General features: G+C 45.6%; 1 protein-coding gene across 1 annotated transcript in view; it reads left to right on the forward strand.

The window, feature by feature from the left end:
• Nucleotides 1-20,870, forward strand: part of OSGEPL1 (O-sialoglycoprotein endopeptidase like 1) — a 66,292-nt gene that overhangs the window by 22,098 nt on the left and 23,324 nt on the right. Inside the window, exon 4 of the mRNA XM_075285155.1 lies at nucleotides 13,304-13,508. Within this exon, the coding sequence (XP_075141256.1) occupies nucleotides 13,304-13,508 (205 nt within the window). The remainder of the gene's footprint in view (nucleotides 1-13,303; nucleotides 13,509-20,870) is intronic.

The following is a 20,870-nucleotide window of genomic DNA, read 5'->3' on the forward strand; positions in this document are numbered from 1 at the left end:
GATGTCTTATTAGAGATGAGCGAACACTAAAATGTTCGAGGTTCGAAATTCGAATCGAACAGCCGCTCACTGTTCGTGTGTTCGTACGGGTTTCGAACCCCATTATAGTCTATGGGGAACATATACTCGTTAAGGGGGAAACCCAAATCCGTGTCTGGAGGGTCACCAAGTCCACTATGACACCCCAGGAAATGATGCCAACACCTCTGGAATGACACTGGGACAGCAGGGGAAGCATGTCTGGGGGCATCTAACACACCAAAGACCCTCTATTACCCCAACATCACAGCCTAACAACTACACACTTTACACATTCCAAAAAACCTCTATCAAAGTGGGAAAATACCTGGAAACCTTCTTTACTCCCCAAATGGATGGACACAAACCCCAATTTAAGCTCAACAAACAGTAACAACCACCCCTTTAAATCACGTTCCCCATAACAACCACGGATGGAATAGACAATGGGAAATCCAAAAGCCCTCACCCTTAACTGTCATTTTGAGTGAGTGTGTGTGTGTGTGTGTGTGATGTGGTAAGACCTTCCAAAATTCACTTTTCTAGCCCTTAACATGAGCCCTTCCAAACAAAGTTACAGGACCTTAAGCTGAGCTACCAGCAGAGATTGAGGCCCTTGGCATGAGTAGAGCCTTGCACCAGCAGTGTTTTTGGCACTTAGGGTGAGTTGAGCCTTGTACCAGCGTGTGTCCCTTAACATCAGGCGGGCCCTAAGTTCTGCGCTTTGCACAAAAGTTCCACATTAACTAGGCTGAATGGTACAAAGATTAGTAGGCCCGAGAACCAGGAACAGGTCTTGCAATGGCTGTCGGATAACGCTTAAAGCACATTGTCCACCAGCCAGTCAGCCTCTACCTCCTCTTACCCAACAGTCTTGTCCTCCTTCCACCCAAAATTCCCAATCTTCCCAGAACAATAACCCCAACTGTCCCTGCTCCCCAGAGCTGTTCTCCCTTCCTTTGACTGTACCGCAACCTGCCCCTCCATTTCGCGATTCCACGGACCTAACAGACGAGTATCTGTGTCCAGATGCTCAAACACTAGAGTCTCCTCCATTCCATCTCCGGTCGATTTGGTGGCGGATGACCTGCAACCCACCCTCATCGACGACGATGAGACGCAGTTGCTGTCAGGGCAGCCAGTTGACATGCGCATTGTGCAGGAGGAGGAGGCGAGACAGGAGTTGGAAGAGGAGGTGGTGGACGACGAGGACACCGTCCCCACCTGGACAAGGCGGATGTCAAGCTGGGAAAGTAGTGTGGATGTTGAGGCAGGTGCAGCACCAAAAAGGGTAGCTAGAGGCAGAGACATGTCCAGAGGCAGAGGTCAGCTGCTTTGCCGAAGCCAGGCCAGACCCGGAATGTCCGAAGATGTTCCCTTTTGTACCCAGCCCAGAAAAACTCCCCCATCGAGGGCACGTTTCTTGAAGGTGTACAGTTTTTTCAAGGAATGCGCCGAGGACAGATATAGTGTCGTCTACACAATTTGCCTCTCGAAATCAAGTAGGGGCCCTGAGAAGAGCAACCTGTCCACCACTTCAATGCACCGTCATTTGGAATCCAAGCAATGGAATCAGTGGCAGGCAGCAACGGCAGGACAAACGTCGCCCGCCGTTCATGCCACTGCCTCTGCTCACAGTGCTGGCGATGCACTCCAGAGGACGAGCCAGGACATCACTTCATCTGCCTCCGCCACTTTGTTGACTTCTCCCTCATCCTCCCCTGTTTCTGTCTTATCTCCTTCTCCTGCACCATCAAAGGCACCATCAGGCGCTTCTTTACAACAACCCACCATCTCTCAGACATTGGAGCGCCGGCAGAAATACACCACTAACCACCCACCCACGCAAGCCTAGAACGCCAACATCGCTAAACTGCTGGCCCAGGAGAGGTTGGCGTTCCGGCTTGTTGAAACTCCCGCCTTCCCGGACCTGATGGCAACTGTGGCACCTCACTATGCCGTCCCTAGCCGTCACAACTTCTCCCGGTGTGGCGTCCCCGCCTTGCACCAGCACGTGTCACTCAACATCAGGTGGGCCCTTAGTTCCGCGCTTTGCTGCAAGGTCCACTTGACCACCGACACTTGGACAAGCGCCTGTGGTCAGGGATGCTGCTTATCTTTAAGGACAGGCAGGGTGAATGTGGTGGAGTCTGGTCCCGGGGTGCAAACTGAGGTACCCTATCTCCTCTCCCAGGCCAAAATTCATGGCAGGAGTAGACTGAAACCCTACGACGCTGCAACCTCCACCCCAGCTACTAGCGGCAAACGCTAAAACACTAGTGTGGGGAGACGTCAGCAGGTGGTGCTGAAGCTCATCAGCTTGGGGGACAGACAGCACAGTACCTCCGAGGTCAGGGATGCCATCCTGGCTGAGATGGCATTTTTTTTTCCCTGCTACACCTGGGGCCTGGCATTTTTACGCCTGTGATAATGGCTGGAACCTGGTAGCGGCTCTGGAGCTTGCCAGCCTCCAACACGTTCCATGTTTGGCCCACGTCTAACTTAGTGGTGCAATGTTTTTTGAAAACATACCCAAATGTACCGAAGCTACTGTTGAAAATGCGGCGCTTGTGCGCCCACTTTTGCAAGTGTACAGGAGTCGCTGCTAGCCTAAAAACACTCTAGCAAGGCCTACATCTGTCCAAACACAGGCTGTTGTCCATCATTCACACACGCTGAAACCCTACAATACCATATCTTGAGCAGGGTGTGTGAGCTGCACAGACCTTTGATGGAGTTCCATCTACAAAACCCAAGGATTCCTCAGAGTCAGCTCCCTCACTTTCTGCACCATGAGTTTCCATGGGTGGCAGACTTATGGCTAGAGGCACAGGCATGGATAGGGGTGATGTGTAGGGGCAAAAGCAGTGTGGATGTGGAGGCAAGCTAAGCAGCAAAAACTGGGGGTACAAGCAGCCGGTGGCATCATCACTGACAAGCACAGCTGTCTGTCAGCTGACAGGCTGACTTTCACCAAAATGAACAGACAATGGATAGACTCATCATATACATGTCAGTTACATGACAAATTTAGTGCAATTTGCAAGTCCAAGATGGGTTGGAGATCTGCAGAGAGGAATCTCACCACCTCTTGCGGGTGCCATCATTTGGAAGGCAAGCCCTGGGCTCAGTGGGTGAGAGCAAGCGCAGGATAATCGTCGTTTGGCCTGGCGGCCACTGCCTCTCCCACTGTTGACAGGGCTGGCGCTGCAGTCCAGACCAGCAGCCAGGACACCTCCACATCTGCCTCTGACACTTTGGGGAGTTCACCCTCATCCTCACCTTTTCCTGCCATTTCTCCTTTTGCCCGCGCCATCATGCGCCTCTTCCCAGCAACTCCCCATCTCCCAAGCCTTTCATTTCATGCTAAAGTACAGCGCAACCCACCCACATGCCCAAGGCTTCAACGGCCTCATCTCAAGAAATCTGGCCCAGGAGATGTTGGAATCCCGGCTGGGGGACACTCTGCCCTTTTTGGGCAGAGTGTCTACTGCGCCACCGCACTGTGCCGTCCACACCAGCACTTTCCCCCAAACATGAGGCGGTCCCTAATTTCAGCGCTTAGCCCTAAAGTTCCACGTGACCAGTTACGAATGGACAAGTGCATGCGGACAGGGACGCTACCTTTCAATTTTGGCACAGTGGTTGAATGTAGTTGAGGCGTGGACCGGGTCGCAAAATGTGGTGGCCTGACTTGTCTCCCCACACAACATTCCTGGGAGGAGGGCTGAAACACCACCCTCCTCCGCTGTTAAATTGACCCCAGCTACGAGCTGGAAACGCTGCAACACTGGTGTGGGGAGATGTCAGCGGGCCATGCTGAAGCTCATCAGCTTGGGGGCCAGACAGCACACTGCCTACAAAGTGAGTCATGCCATCCTCGATGAGACGGCAATGTGGTTTTTGCCACTGCACCTGGGCCCAGGCATGTTGTCATGTGTGATAATGGCCGTAACCTGGGATCGGCTCTGTAGCTTGGCAGCCTGCAACATATTCCATGCCTGGGCCACGTTTTTAACTCATTGCTGCTAATCATTTTAAAAAGGTACCCCAATGTTCCTGAGCTACTGGTGAAAGTGTGGCGCTTGTGCGGATAGTTTTTAAAGTCTATAGTTGCCGCTGCTAGCCTCTATGCACTCCTACAACGCCTGTACCTGCTGGAACAACGGCTGTTGTGCGACGTCTCCACACTGCTGGCACTAAACATATCATGTGTTGAGCAGAGTGTGTGAGCAGCACAGACCTTTGATGTAGTTCCAACTCCAGAACCCTCGTGTTCGTCAAAGTCAACTCCCTCAGTTGCTCAACCATGGGTGGCAGACTTATGTGAAATCCCATCCCATCCATTGAACTGGACACGAAACATCAGCATGCGCTCATCACAACTCCGGATATGGCAGCTGCGTTAAGCAGGATGCAGGTTACAACACAGACCAGGCCCGAGCACCAGGAACAGGTGTTAGAAATACTGCAGCATCCGCCATTTCCTTCCAATTTTGGGGTTTTGGACCCGCCACCGACTTGTCTGGACCCAAGTGGGGATCATGAGACACAGTTGCCATCAGGGCAAGCTGTGGTCATGTGCGGTTTGCAGTAAGGGGGCAGTGCGCAATTGGAAGAGGAGTTGGTGGATGACGAGGCCACCGACCCCACATGGACAGGGGTGATGTCTAGGGGCTAAAGCAGTGTAGATGTAGAGGGAAGCTAAATCAACAAAAAACCTGGGTAGAAGCAAAGGCATAAACTGGGGTGATGTTTAGGGGCTAAAGCAGTGTAGATGTGGAGGGAAGCTAATTCAACAAAAAAACAGGGTAGAAGCAAAGGCATAAACTGGGGTGATGTTTAGGGGTGAAAGTAGTGTAGATGTGGAGGGAAGCTAATTCAACAAAAAAACAGGGTAGAAGCAGATGCATAAACTGGGGTGATGTTTAGGGGCGAAAGCAGTGTAGATGTGGAGGGAAGCTAAGCAGCAAAAACAGTGGGTAGAAGCAAAGGCATGCAAAACTCTACCCTGTTGGAAGACTTATTCCTAGGTCTGGAACACGTTAATGGCCCCCCTGGACAAATTACTGCCACTCAGGGGCCTAGTGTCACCAGGAGGGACAAGTATAGGCGCATGTTGTGGGAATATCTGGCCGACACCAGCTCTGTCCTCTCCGATCCCTCTGTGCTCTACAGCATACACTTATTTTCTCATCTTTTTTTCTGCACTGCACATCTCTTGCCTGCTTCCTTTGGGATCTTAGAAGTGGTGGTCCACTTCCACAGATGGTAACTTCAGTGCTGGAGTTGTCAATAGACAGTGTAACGGGAGTAGCTGAGGGATCGCTGTCTTAACCACTTTTTGGCACAAAATTAACTTCCAAAGCCAAATATGGTGCAAGTATATGATGCAAGGACACCTACACACCTATCTCTGACACATTGGGGAGTTCACCCTCATGCGCCCTTTTAGCCTGCACCATCATGCGCCTCTTCCCAGCCACTCCACATTTCCCAAGCTTTTCATTGCAGGCAGAAGTACAACACAACCCACCCCCATGCCCAAGCCTTTAACAGCCTCATCGATAAACTGCTGGCCCTGGAGATGTTGGTGTTTGTTTATGCTTCTGGATACCCAGGCCTTCCGTCAGCAGATGGCAGCTGGGGCATCTCCCTATGCTGGGCCTAGCCGTTACTACTTCTCTTGGTGTGCTGTCCCTGCCTTGCGCCTGCATGTGTCCCATAACATCAGTCGGGCCCAGAGCTCTGCGCTTTGCTGCAAGGTCCACTTGACCACCGACACATGGACAAGCGCCTGTGGTCAGGGATGCTGCAGTGCTTATCTTTAATGACAGGCAGGGTGAATGTGGTGGAGTCTGGTCCCCGGGTGCAAACTGGGGTGGCCTATCTCCTCTCCCAGGCCAAAATTCATGGCAGGAGTAGACTGAAACCCTACGATGCTGCAACCTCCACCCCAGCTACTAGCGGCAAACACTGTAACACTGGCGTGGGGAGATGTCAGCAGGCCGTGCTGAAACTGATCAGCTTGGGGGACAGACAGCACAGTGCCTCCGAGGTCAGGGATGCCATCCTGGCTGAGATGGCATTTTTTTTTCCCTGCTACACCTGGGGCCTGGCATTTTTGCGCCTGTGATAATGGCTGGAACCTGGTAGCAGATCTGGAGCTTGCCAGACTCAAACACGGTCCACGCATGGCCAACGTTTTTCAACTTGTTGGTGCCATGTTTCTTTTAAACCTACACCATTGTGCCTGATATACAGGTCAAAGTGGGGCCATTTTCGTAAGTGAGAACTAGCCTCTGCTAGGCAGAAAACATTCAGAGCACACTCCTCTCATCTTCGCACCGTTGGCTGGCGGAGGAAGACGAGGGGGTTGGAGTGGCATCTGATGTCCCTGTCCCACACGAGGCTAGAGTTTGCACTTCAGTGCATCCCATTGCTTCACCACAAATGGTGTGAAGGGGAGTGGAAAATGGAGGAAATGGAGAGTGACCCTTACAGTTGGGGCCAGCAAAGGCATGCCAAGTAACACACTGGCACACATGGCTGACTTCATCTTGTGTTGCTTTTCAACACATATTTCACATCATGAAGAACAAATAATACTGGATTTTTACAAGCCTCGAACCCCGGTCTAGGTCTAATGTCTGTTCCTTTCTTATATTAGGGGAGAGGGAAAAAAAATTACTTCAGTGATACGTTTAGCGTACATAGACTGACTATTAATGTGTATCCCACTTAGTGTTGTTAGGGTTACACACCGTCACAACCTGGCTAAAGCTTCTATAGCTGTTAATAAAGTCAACATAACTTTACGGTATCCAAAAAGACAGCTGGTACCGACAGAGAGCAAGACAAATGTCAACCGAAGCTGTGAGCTCTGAACACCCACAGTGTCTTTGGCGTCATCATCATTATAAGGGAGCGGGTGGTAATAAATAACTTGGCAGTGCCTAAAACCCAAAAAGCTTATACAACTATATTTAAATTAAGATACACAAATGACACTTTTTAGTAGCATGTCATGAGACAAGCTGATAAGATCTTCCTTTGTGCAGTGCTATTTCAAAGTTAAACGCTGCCTTTATTTTAATTCTGGAGAAGGTGCAGACATTAGATTTAGAACATGTTGTCTTCATTGTCCAAATCCTCTATATAGGTAATGTGTTTTTCGGGCCGAGCTGTCTGGGAACGAGCTGGTGCAGCACTGACAACCTGGGTGAATATGGCAAGAGCCTGAGATGTAGGGTGAATGAATCCCCAAATTATTTGGGGAATTTCCACTCAGAAACTGGCACTATATACCAGTAGCAAAAATTGTGGGTGCACGTAACCCCAATATATTCTTTGAATTCCCAGTCAGAAACTGGCACTATATACCAGTAGCAAAAATTGTGGGTGCACATAACCCCAATATATTCTTTGAATTCCCAGTCAGACAATGGCACTATATACCAGTAGCAAAAATTGTGGGTGCACATAACCCCAATATATTCTTTGAATTCCCAGTCAGACAATGGCACTATATACCAGTAGCAAAAATTGTGGGTGCACATAACCCCAATATATTCTTTGAATTCCCAGTCAGACAATGGCACTATATACCAGTAGCAAAAATTGTTGGTGCACGTAACCCCAATATATTCTTTGAATTCCCAGTCAGAAACTGGCACTATATACCAGTAGCAAAAATTGTGGGTGCACGTAACCCCAATATATTCTTTGAATTCCCAGTCAGACAATGGCACTATATACCAGTAGCAAAAATTGTGGGTGCACGTAACACCAATATATTCTTTGAATTCCCAGTCAGACAATGGCACTATATACCAGTAGCAAAAATTGTGGGTGCACGTAACACCAATATATTCTTTGAATTCCCAGTCAGAAACTGGCACTATATACCAGTAGCAAAAATTGTGGGTGCACGTAACCCCAATATATTCTTTGAATTCCCAGTCAGAAACTGGCACTATATACCAGTAGCAAAAATTGTGGGTGCACGTAACCCCAATATATTCTTTGAATTCTCAGTCAGAAACTGGCACTATATACCAGTAGCAAAAATTGTGGGTGCACATAACCCCAATATATTCTTTGAATTCCCAGTCAGAAACTGGCACTATATACCAGTAGCAAAAATTGTGGGTGCACGTAACCCCAATATATTCTTTGAATTACCAGTCAGAAACTGGAACTATATACCAGAAGCAAAAATTGTGGGTGCACGTAACCCCAATATATTCTTTGAATTCCCAGTCAGACAATGGCACTATATACCAGTAGCAAAAATAGTGGGTGTATATAGCCCCAATTCTATTGCTAGGGGACTTGCAGGGTATTTCTGAGGTGAAGGTGGGGGGGCACACCGTTGGAACGGGGATTTGGGGTGTATATATGGGGTATACGGGAATACACTGTCAGTGTATTCCATTCAGGATCCTGGGAAAGCTGGGTTGCGGCGATTGAGCCCGTCAGTGCCACGTTACACTGACAAGCTTCTCCCTGGAATTGAAGTTATATGTAACCCCAATATATTCTTTGAATTCCCAGTCAGACAATGGCACTATATGGCAGTAGCAAAAATAGTGGGTGTATATAGCCCCAATTCTATTGCTAGGGGACTTGCAGTGTATTTCTGGGGTGAAGGTGGGGGGGCACACCGTTGGAACGGGTATCGGGGGTATACGGGAATACACTGTCAGTGTATTCCATTCAGGATCCTGGGAAAGCTGGGTTGCGGCGATTGAGCCCGTCAGTGCCACGTTACACTGACAAGCTTCTCCCTGGAATTTAGCTCTTACAAGAGCTGTTGGTTGTCTTCTCCTTCCTATCCTAGCCTGTCCCTGCCTACCCAGAATCTAAGCCCTAGCTAACTGGACGGAAACCTCCGTCCCCGGTGAATTGCAAGCTCAGAATGACGCGAAGCTGGGCGTCGCTGTTCTTTTAACCCCTTCCCGACATGCGCCGTAATAGTACGGCACGTGTCGGGTCTGTAACTATGGCGACCGCCCGGGAGCCGGGCGGCCGTCATAGCCGCCGGGTGTCTACTGCTTTAAGCAGTAGACATCCGGCTCTGATGCCTCCGATCGGTCCCCGGACCGATCGGAGGCATTAACCCCTCCGGCGCTGCTGTCAAAGGCGCCGGAGGCGTCATTTTCCCGGCGGCGCATGGGCGCCGCCATTTTGGCAGGGATCGCCGGCTCCTGGAGCATGCTCCAGGGCCGACCCCCCCGTTGCCATGACAGCCGGGAGCCTTGTTAAAGGCTCCCAGCCGGTCTGCAAATTCTCTCTTTTGCAGGCTGGTGTATACAGCCTGCAAAAGAGATGATGATTTTTTTGCAATGCATTGCAATGCATTAGCATTGTAATGCATTGCATTAGTGATCAGACCCCCTGGGGTTCAACACCCCTAGGGGGTCTAATAAATGCAAAAAAAAAAATTAAAAAAAAAATATAAAAAAATATAAAAAGTATTAAAAGTTCAAATCACCCCCCTTTCCCTAGAACAAATATAAAAGTAGTTAAAAACTGTGAAACATGTACATGTTAGGTACAGGTTAGGTCCGAAATCGCCCGCTCTACAAATCTACACAAATATTTTTCCTGTTCGGTAAACGCCGTAGCAGGAAAAATAGTCAAAAGTGCCAAACCGCCGTTTTTTCACTGTTTTAATTCTGATAAAAATTTGAATAAAAAGTGATCAAAGCAATAACATTTCCCGAAAATGGTAGAACTAAAAAGTACACCCGGCCCCGCAAAAAAAGACGCCCTATGCATCCCCGTACACGCACGTATAAAAAAGTTACGGCCGTCGGAATATGGCGACTTTTAGAAAAAAATTTTTTTAACACCGTTTTGGAATTTTTTTTAGGGGTCAAAATGTAAATAAAACCATATAAATTTGGTATCCCTGGAGCCGTACCGAAACACAGAATACAAGGGGACATGTCATTTTGGCTGCACAGTGAACGCCGTAAAACCAAAGCCCGTAAGAAAGTCGCAGAAATGCATTTTTTCTTCAAATCCACCCCATTCTGAATTTTTTTCCTGCTTCCCAGTACATTATATAGAATAATTAATGGTGGCATCATGAAGAAAAAATTGTCCCGCAAAAATTAAGACCTCATATGGCTCTGGGAGCGGAGAAATAAAAAAGTTATGGGGTTTAGAAGGAGGGGAGTCAAAAACGAAAAACGAAAATCAAAAAATGCCATCGGCGGGAAGGGGTTAAATTAGAGGTCACATGTTTTCGGCAGCCAATGGGTTTTGCCTACTTTTTTCAACGTCACCGGTGTCGTAGTTCCTGTCCCACCTACCCTGCGCTGTTATTGGAGCAAAAAAGGCGCCAGGGAAGGTGGGAGGGGAATCGAGTAATGGCGCACTTTACCACGCGGTGTTCGATTCGATTCGAACATGCCGAACAGCCTAATATCCGATCGAACATGAGTTCGATAGAACACTGTTCGCTCATCTCTATGTCTTATAGCTCCATACCCCAACATGCCTGCTGACCCTTCTTTTAGAATGGCCATGGAGACCAGAATGACAGCAAGGCAGATTAATTGTAACAGTTGGAAGACTGGTCTCAATGTGTGTAGCACTAAGTAATAACTTTTCCTATGCTGTACCCTACACTAAGCTTTCTGATGCTGGAATGTCAGGATATGTACTTTTAGCCATAGATTAGCTTACGTAAATTTAATTGGGACAGGTAGCAATTTCATCTTGTCATATAGGGCCTAGATCACATACTCTGCCTGATGCCCTACTGGTGACCTCACTGAATGCAATTTAGTACTATGATTAGATGAAGCTGCTCCCTGCCCCCCACTTAAGGTAAATTTGCTTATGCCAATGTAAGATTTTAAAAGCTTATAACATGATATAAGCAACAGAAATGTTAGTGAGGGGCAATATAGGAAAAGTGACAACTTGATGCTACACATGTGAGGGTCCGTTAAGGTTAATAAAACCACCTGACAGGTTCTCTTTAACACTCTTACTGCCGGGGTCTCTGGATATTTTGCACCTCTAGTAGCCAGAGCAATTTTCACAGTTTTGAGATGGACAAATCAAACCCAAATTGCAACATTAAAAAAATCATCGAACCCCCCCTCATACCTATATATTTTCTTAAAGTAGACACATGAAGCATTGTCATAAAGCCAGCCACTTGGTACTGTATGCAAACAGGCACCTTCATGCAAATTTGATTTAAAGTGAATGTTTTATTAAAAAGAAAAAATGCAAATAAATATATATTAGTTTCTAAAAGTGGAAACCAAACAAAAAGTTCTATGCGCCAAACCTCCTAAAAATAAGAGTTCATCATGTGCAGAGTTCATTCATAACACTAAGGACTAAATCTACATGAACATGTCTTCGAAAAAATCACTAGAACTGTAAGAAATGTGTTATCAATAGCCACATCCACCTTCATGTAACTTTGCGACAAACACAAATAATTTTTTGAAAAAATGCACTAAAACATGTATTTGCACCTAAAACTCCTATTCATTCTTACATTCACACACAAAATAGATTTGAAATAAAAGATCAAGGTGTACACAATTTATACAGTATATACCACAAGCATCAACTACAATAAGAGCTCGTACTCTCAAAACATTGATACAGAAGACAAGCAGGATTTTGTTGCTATTCACTAATATGTAAAAAATCTATACTGTGACTGTGAAACCAAAATCTAACTTTTTTGAGATTGCACAGCATACCGTATATAAAAACACAACTTAATATTTCATATGTACAACCATCGATTGTAAGCAAACATTGCACAAAAATTCAAATTTGTCACTAAAGTACTGGCTCAATCAATCCCTTTATGCAAACAAAATGTAATTTCCAAAAAACTGCAATATGTGGGGAGTTCATACATACCACACATATCTACAGATGCGACTGTTAAAGCAACACCAAAATTGCAGAAAGGCGCCAACCAATTTGTGCTTGCAAATTAAATAGTTTACATAAAAATATAATTTTCTATCCCCCTATAAATATTGTAGCAATTTATACGTTTATGTCTAGTAATATTCATTATTGCTATTATTTTAGCTTCTAACGGATATCACTAGAGGCGTATTTTACTCAGATCAGGTATGACAAGTAAGATCAGGCATGGACAGGACAGGGATTTGGTGAAATGTAAACTTTATTCATGACTTTGTTCCATGTGTTGTATAAGTGTTGCAACTCTTTTGGTAATGCGACAGTGTTTTTAACATTGATTTTCTCCAAATCTGTAAAGGCTATCATGAAGACCTTGGTAACGTATTCTGAGATATCGGCATTAGAAGTAAGAACGTATTAGATATGTCCAAATCGCTGTGAAAAACGTTGTTGAGGATCGAGATATGCAATGGGATCACTATGCCGAATAGCATTTTCAACAAGGGCTGTCATGAAGTTCTTGGTGTCATTTTAAGGATGCAATTCTCACCTTTAACCCCTTCCCGCTGCAGGCATTTTTTGATTTCCATTTTCCATTTTTTATTCCAAAGCTCATAACTTTTTAATTTTTCCTCTCTCAGAGCCATATGAGGTCTTAATGTTTGCGGGAAAATTTTTTCTTCATGATGCTACCATTAATTATTCTGTACAATGTACTGGGAAGCTGGAAAAAAAAATTTAGAATGGGGTGGATTTGAAGAAAAAGTGTATTTGTGTGATTTTCTTATGGGTTCATTTTTATGGTGTTCACTGTGCAGCCAAAATGACATGTGACCTGCATTCTATGTTTCAGTACAATTCTGGAGATACCTAATTTATATGGTTTGCCATATTCTGACACCTGTAACTTTTTTACACTTCCTTGTACGGAGATGTATAGGGCGTCTTTTTTTACCATTTTGCGGAATTGCTATTGCTATTACTTTGATCACTTTTTATTCAAATTTTTATCAGAGGCAAAACAGTGAAAAAATGGCGGTTTGGCACTTTTGACTTTTTTCTCGTCCTCGGCTACGGAAGTGCCACCCCGGGAGGACGTGGCTGGCAGGGAAAGGGTTAAAGAGGACCTTTCATGTCCTCTAACATCAGCAGTATATACTGCTGGAAAGCTGACAGTGGAATGAATTTAGCTTATCAGCAATATATAATACCGTCAATGTTAGAGGACATGAAAGGTCCTATTTAAATTACGTCTCTTATAGTAGAGCTGTGTATTTTACAATTATAAATTAACAAGTTATGTAAACTGCAATTGTGGGAAATAAAACAAATACTTAGTGACATTAATTGTGAAATTTCTCTTCAGGTTGCGAGGAGACTGTCATTGCTTAAACATCCTGAATGTTCTTCAATGAGTGGCGGACAATCCATAGAGCACTTGGCTCATTTCGGTGACAAGAGGTTTATCAAGCACAGTCCTCCAATGGCACATTACCAAGACTGCAACTTTTCTTTTTCTGGACTACGCAACTATTATGATCGTCTTATTCAGAAAATGGAGGTTAAGGAAGGTATACCACAAATACTATGTCTATATTTATTGTATGTACCTACATTTTTTTAAAAGTCTAGTCATACTTTTGCTTGAAATGAATAGCCAACTCCTGTGGGTAAATGATTCTTGTGTTTGCAAGAAGAGTATGAATACAGTAGTAATCTGACACCACACAACTTTCTTTCAAAGTAGAATAAGTATTAAACATTAACATTAAATAAAACCGGTAGAAAGAAAGACCTGTAAAGACAATCCTCTTCACCTCCAGCATCATCTAGATCAGGGGTCCTCAAACTTTTCAAACAGTGGGCCGGAGGCAGAGCAGGTCGCACAGTCATCAGGAGCGGTGCCCTCCAATAGGTAAAGTGAAGTGTGCTCCATGGCCTGGCCCGAGCTCCCCAGGAGCTTCATTATAAATGCACGCCTGCCGGCGTTGTCAGCGGGGCCAGACAGAAGTGCTTGGCGGGCCGCATGTGGCCCACGGGCCGCAGTTTGAGGACCCCTGATCTAGATCCAAGTTGGTGAACCTATGGCATGTGTCCCAGAGGGGCACTCAGAGCTCTTTTAAGTTATAATTTTTCCTTTTTTTTGGAGGAAAAATTGATTTCAGAAATCTAAAACAGAACAAAAAATCCTATTAAAAGATAAACCCTATGATTGTATTTCTCATATCCTCCTATAACATGCTGTCTAAGCCTAAGAGCCTTCAACAGGATTACATTTAGGGCTGGCTTCAGGCTTGTTTGGACCCTTAGGCGACAGAGCCTCAGTGGTCCCCTTTGTGACACAGCTCATGTGACAGCAGTGTATTATTCTAAAAAAAGGCATTTATGAGTTTTTGCTGCAGTGACCTGCTGGAATGATGTAGGTCTTCTGCAACTTTCAACCTTTGCGTTGCAAAAATTTTAAAAAATGTGGGAGAAATCTGCAGCTATAATTGATGTGCCCGCATAAAGAATATTGTCCACAGTGTCCCTTTATTCACCCAATGGTATAATGGCATAAGGATGCCCTCATATAATATCCCATACACAACAGTGTCCTTATGTGCCTCACCCTCTTCCCATTCTTTATGGAAAGAAAGCAGTAAGTGCAAATTTCTTTTTCACTTACCGCTCATAGCTCCTCAGACCCCTGCCCCTTCCCTATCAGCACTAGAGCAGAAAAAGGGCAGGGGTCAGGGGAGCTACAACCAATACGGGAACGTTCACACCACTGTTAGTAGTGTTTGCTGCTAGCATCTGTTATAAAATGTTAACAATGGACACTAACAAATCCATCATAAATCTGTTAAAAATCTCCTTGATTAGGGTGTGACACGGTGGCTCAGTGGTTAGCACTGCAGCCTTGCACCGCTAGTCCTGGGTTCGAATCCCTCCAGGAACAACATCTGCAAGGAGTTTGTATGTTCTCCCTGTGTTTGCATGGATTTCCTCCCATTCTACAAAAAAAGACATACTGATAGGAAAAAAAAATGTACATTGTGATCCCTATATGGGGCTCACACTCTACATTATAAAAAAAATCTCCTTGATTTAAAAGGAATTTGATCTATTGTCCGTTATTGTCCATTTTCTCCAAATCCATTGACGGTTTTTGGGGTTTTCTAGACGTAATAACATTGAGTACAGGACTTTTTTGTCCATTCGAAATAACGGACTTATGACAGACGTTAAGTGTCTGTTATTTCTATAACTATATACTGACTATAACTAAACCAGGATCGAGGGTAACTATTCAAATAATATCAAAAACCAGAGTTGTCCCCCCCAAAAGAAAATTTGTATGATAAAATTTAACTTTTATTTTACTCGTTTAAAAAATAAAGGATACTCAATAGAACATGTGCTCCCTATGAAAGTAGAACACCTATCTGCAGACCCCTATAAGACTGAGCCGTCAGTAAATGATGGATAATGCTCCTAAATAAAGATATATCTCAGGATAGTAACCATGTCTCTATTTTCTTAAAGATTGAATGGAGATGCCGATTGATATATCAGTAGGGATCTGCAACATTAACCTGACAGCTACAGCAACAAAGGGTATAGTTGAGCTGCTACCATTTAGGCGCAGCTACACCTCATCTGTTGGAAGCAGTCCGCGTCCGTTCCCAGAGAAGCTCAATAGGTAAGTATATCGATGGTAAGTAAAAAACACTAAGTATCCATCATATCATATTCTAATGGGCATTCAGATAGTCACGCTGTCGTGACCCTCGGCAAGCTAGAGTCAACAATCGAGTTCCATCTCACATATAGGCAACGATCTCTCCGTACATTGAAAATAAGAGAGATACCGCATCATGGAGCCGCACCATGTGAACAGCCTCCACTGTGTGCCCAATATAAGAAAACCGGTACCAGTATATAAAGCTAGAGATGTGTTGATACATCCTAGTTCCTGATGCCAACCTATGCGGTACCGCATAATCAAGCCGCACCATGTATGCAGCCTGCCCTATGTTCCCAATACTGGCAGCAGCATCTGGAATCAAGATACACCAGCACATTCTGACTCCTGGTCCCAGCCCACACGTTAAGGATGTATTAGAAAGTTCTGGCTCCCTTCACATCACCGTGTACAAAAAAATGCATGTGATGGAGACTTTAGAACTAACTAACTGCCTATGATACTTAGTTGCAAAGTGATGGTTACAATACCACAATTCAGACAAATGGTAAGAAAGATATATTATCATTAAGACTCCGAGGTTTGACAGATGAGAATTGGAATATCCAGAAGGCCTCCCGGCGCAGAATCTGATTGTCCCAATCACCACCCCGTACATGTTTTGGAACTCGTTCAATCACCTGGAATTTCAATTCAAAGGGATCACCCCTATGGCATTCCCAGATGTGTTTAGACACCGGGGTGTCAGTTCTCCTTACAACATCCCCAACATGGTCAAGTACTCTGCGACGCAGTTGTCTACGGGTTTTACCCACATAGTTAAGTGGGCAGTTAAGCCCCAGGGCAGTAATGGAAACTGCCTTGTCAGATTCCCTGCAGGTTATTAATCTATCCAAACGTCCCCTATCATCTTGTGAAGAATCAGTGTTAAAGAAGGGTCTTTCCTATGTACCAACTAACTCATTCAGGCAGTTTGAGTGGGCCAAAGATATTGCACTTTTTACATGCAAATTACGCTGGGCTAAATTCATGTCGACAGTGGAAAGCAGAAGAGCACGTGAACTAGGGGTCGAAGTGGGAGACTTGGAGGGGATTAGGACCCTAGAACGCCTGTACCTTGAAGCACAGGGTCTTAATGAAATGATACAGGCAACGAATCTAAGAATCGAAAAAATCCACCCCCATGTGAATATAAATGTATTGATTTCTTCGAAAAAATGGTTTTGGACAAATTGTCTGAACTGGCTTCAAAACCAGTCCATAAACATAACAATTTGAACAGTAACCAACGTGCCGCCCTTAGATCCCTAGAGTCAGATGACTCTATTATAATTAAATCAGCGGACAAGGGCGGCAACATAGTCATCATGAATCGGGATGACTATGTTAATATGTGCAACATGATACTCGAAGACCGCTCAAACTATGATGTCCTCACCACAGACCCCACGACACAGTATGCTGAAGCTCTCACATTAATTTTGGACCAGGGAAAGGCACTTGGCCTTATCTCCAATCAGGAGTATTTATTCATGCGTCCTGAGTTCTCCCGGGTCCCCACGTTCTATGCCCTACCCAAGGTCCACAAGGGCTATCATCCCCTCAAGGGCCGCCCGATTGTCTCTGGCATGGGGGGAGCCACTGAGGGGGTTAGCAACTATTTAGATCTGGTGTTGCGACCCTTCATGTTGGCTCTCCCCTCATACGTCAGGGACACCATGGATGTCCTCCGACATCTATAGGGCATCCATGTTCCAACTGGGGCGGCCCTTGCGATCTTGGATGTAGAGGCGCTCTACAGCTCCATACCCCATGACAAGGGGTGTGGAGCTGTGGAACATTACTTGGGGACCCGGGGGGAACAGTTTGGTAACCATAACGACCTGGTTGTCCAGCTTTTGAAATTTGTGTTGACGCATAATGCGTTCATGTTCAATGGCAAGGTTTACCATCAGCGGCGGGGCACCGCTATGGGGTGCCCTGCCGCACCTACCTTCGCCAACCTCTACTTGGGATTCTGGGAGGAGGTGGTGGTGTTTGGCCAACATGCAGAGACCTGGGCCCGGCACATAGTGTTGTGGCTCAGGTTTATTGATGACATCGTCATGGTATGGTCAGGGTCCCAAGAGGAGTTCAAGGAGTTTGTGGATCAACTAAATATCAACGAGTTAAACTTACACTTTACTTCGTATTATCATCAGAATACCGTTGATTTTCTTGATATCCGGATTACTCTGAACTCTGATGGGACATTTAAATCCACCTTGTTCCGAAAACCGACAGCCACAAACGCCCTGCTGGAATGGGGGAGTCATCACCCAGCCCCACTAAAACGGGGTATTCCCAAGGGGCAGTTCCTCCGTTTACGGAGGAACTGCTCCGAGTTGGATGATTATGACTCCGAAAGTGGTCAACTGGTGGAAAGATTTGTAGCCAGGGGCTACCCACGAGCATTATTGAATGCAGCCAGAGCCACAGCAAGGCGAACCCCCAGGGATTCTTTATTAGTTCCAAAAAAGAGGGATGACGGTAAACAACTGATACGCTTGATTGGGCCTTTTGATAACATTTCACATGAAGTAACAAACATTATTAAAGACTACTGGGGGATCCTAAAACAGGATCCAGAGATACGGGATTCAATTCCAGAACGACCATCAGTGACATTTCGGAGAGGCAGAAACATAGCAGATATTATAACACAAAGTCATCTTTTCCCTTCAAGTAGGGAAAGCACATGGCTAGGTAGGACGCAGTTGGCAGGGACATTTAGATGTGGCTCGTGTAGGGCCTGCGCCTATATACAGCGGGGCAATGAAATAAGGGCCTGTGCCACAGGTCGTACTTACCAAATTAAAGAATTTTCCAACTGTAAGACAGAAGGAGTTGTCTATGTTATGACATGCCCATGCCCACTTAACTATGTGGGTAAAACCCGTAGACAACTGCGTCGCAGAGTACTTGACCATGTTGGGGATGTTGTAAGGAGAACTGACACCCCGGTGTCTAAACACATCTGGGAATGCCATAGGGGTGATCCCTTTGCATTGAAATTCCAGGTGATTGAACGAGTTCCAAAACATGTACGGGGTGGTGATTGGGACAACCAGATTCTGCGCCGGGAGGCCTTCTGGATATTCCAATTCTCATCTGTCAAACCTCGGGGTCTTAATGATAATATATCTTTCTTACCATTTGTCTGAATTGTGGTATTGTAACCATCACTTTGCAACTAAGTATCATAGGCAGTTAGCTCTAAAGTCTCCATCACATGCATTTTTTGTACACGGTGATGTGAAGGGAGCCAGAACTTTCTAATACATCCTTAACGTGTGGGCTGGGACCAGGAGTCAGGATGTGCTGGTGTATCTTGATTCCAGATGCTGGTGCCAGTATTGGGAACATAGGGCAGGCTGCATACATGGTGCGGCTTGATTATGCGGTACCGCATAGGTTGGCATCAGGAACTATGCCCATTAGAATATGATATGATGGATACTTAGTGTTTTTTACTTACCATCGATATACTTACCTATTGAGCTTCTCTGGGAACGGATGCGGTCTCCTTCTAGCAGAGCCCGTGATACTCCCACAATACTCCCTCTGGGCCATGTGACTTTCATGGAACCGCCCGACGCTACTGATTGGACGGTGCCGAGAGGGGGCGGGTTCTTACTTCACTCGGTGACTATATATGAGTGAGGTGCTGTGAACGCAGTGTCAGACCTTATGAAAGTAGCAGCACCTACCACAAGGGTCCCGCGAACTGCGGTTTTGACCGCACATCGGCATCTAGTTGTTAGAGCCCGATAGGTAGGGTGATGATAGTCTCCTGATGAGTATTATACGAAACGCGTTGAGACTGGTCATGTGTATTTGAAGGGTGAACGGCTGTTGTGTAACGATACAGCCACCCCAACAAATTGTTTGGTATCCTTATCATCAGTGGGAAGCATGCTAAAACGCTGCTTACAGCCATCAAGTTGAGTGCTTAATTGTATTAATGCTAAGCCTGCTTCCAACAGATGAGATATATATATATATGTGGTGCTGAATTTTTCCAGCACTGACAGGCTTTATAATATATATATGTATATGAATGTATATACCGTGTTTCCCCGATAGTAAGACACCCCCGATAGTAAGACGTAGTGGGACTTTTGGGGGGTGGGCTAATGTAAGACGTACCCCGAAAGTAAGACATAGTAAATGTCTAAAAGTAAGACATACCGTAGTAAACATAAGGCGCACCGGACAGCGCTGCGCCTTATAGTTCGGTGCGCCTTATAGTCCGGTGCGCCTTATATATGAACCTAGGCAGGACGCATTACCCATGAGCGCCTTATAGTCCTGTCTAGGTTCATATATAAGGCGCACCGGACTATAAGGCGCAGCGCTGTCCGGTGCGCCTGATATGTGATTGAAAACGGCGGCACGCCGACTTTGCCGGCGGCCGCTTAACCCCCCGCGTGCCAGCCGCTTTTATTCACTTCAATGGCACGCTTCCATTGAAATGAATGGAAGCGCTCGGCACACGAGGAGTTAAAGGGATTCTACCATTAAAAGAAGTTCTTTCCTCTGACCACGTCAGAATAGCCTTAAAAAAGGCTATTCGTCTCCTACCTTTTGCCATAGCCAGCGCCGCCTTCTTCCTCAGCTGCGTCCTCCCCTTCTGTGTCGTCTTCTTTGGGCCTCATGGATGACGCATGCGCAGTCGGCTCTAACAGGCCAGGCAAAATTGGACAACCCATTTAACTTTCAAATCAGCCAGGGTAGCAAAAAATTATTAAAAAATGCACACTCGCCTGACCCCAATGCTCTGGTGTCCTCCCAGTATGTCCCTTCTGCTCTGGCAACTTCTCCCGGGTCTTTCTAGAGTTCCTCTGATTGGCCTCTGGTCACATGACAGCTGACGTCAATCAGCAGCCTCAGCAGGAACAGGACCTGTGATGTCATAGGTAGTGACATGACATGTCATTTGCTCATTGGATCCATTGGTCACATCACTGCTGAGGCCAAATAGCGGCTTCAGTGGAACCTCGGAAGAGACCCGTTCAGCAGAAGGACTGGAATGTGCCAGGACAACACCAGAGCATTTTTTCAATGCCTTTGCCTTTATTTAAAAGTTAAAAGAATTGCCCATTTTTGCCTGGGCAACCACTTTAATGTTAATTAATAAATAGTATGTAAATTTTCCCTTTTTAATTTAGAATTCACTGCTATTATATTTCACTGTATTCATAAA

This window comes from Leptodactylus fuscus, chromosome 8 (assembly GCF_031893055.1).
Source record: "Leptodactylus fuscus isolate aLepFus1 chromosome 8, aLepFus1.hap2, whole genome shotgun sequence".
NCBI lineage: Eukaryota > Metazoa > Chordata > Amphibia > Anura > Leptodactylidae > Leptodactylus > Leptodactylus fuscus.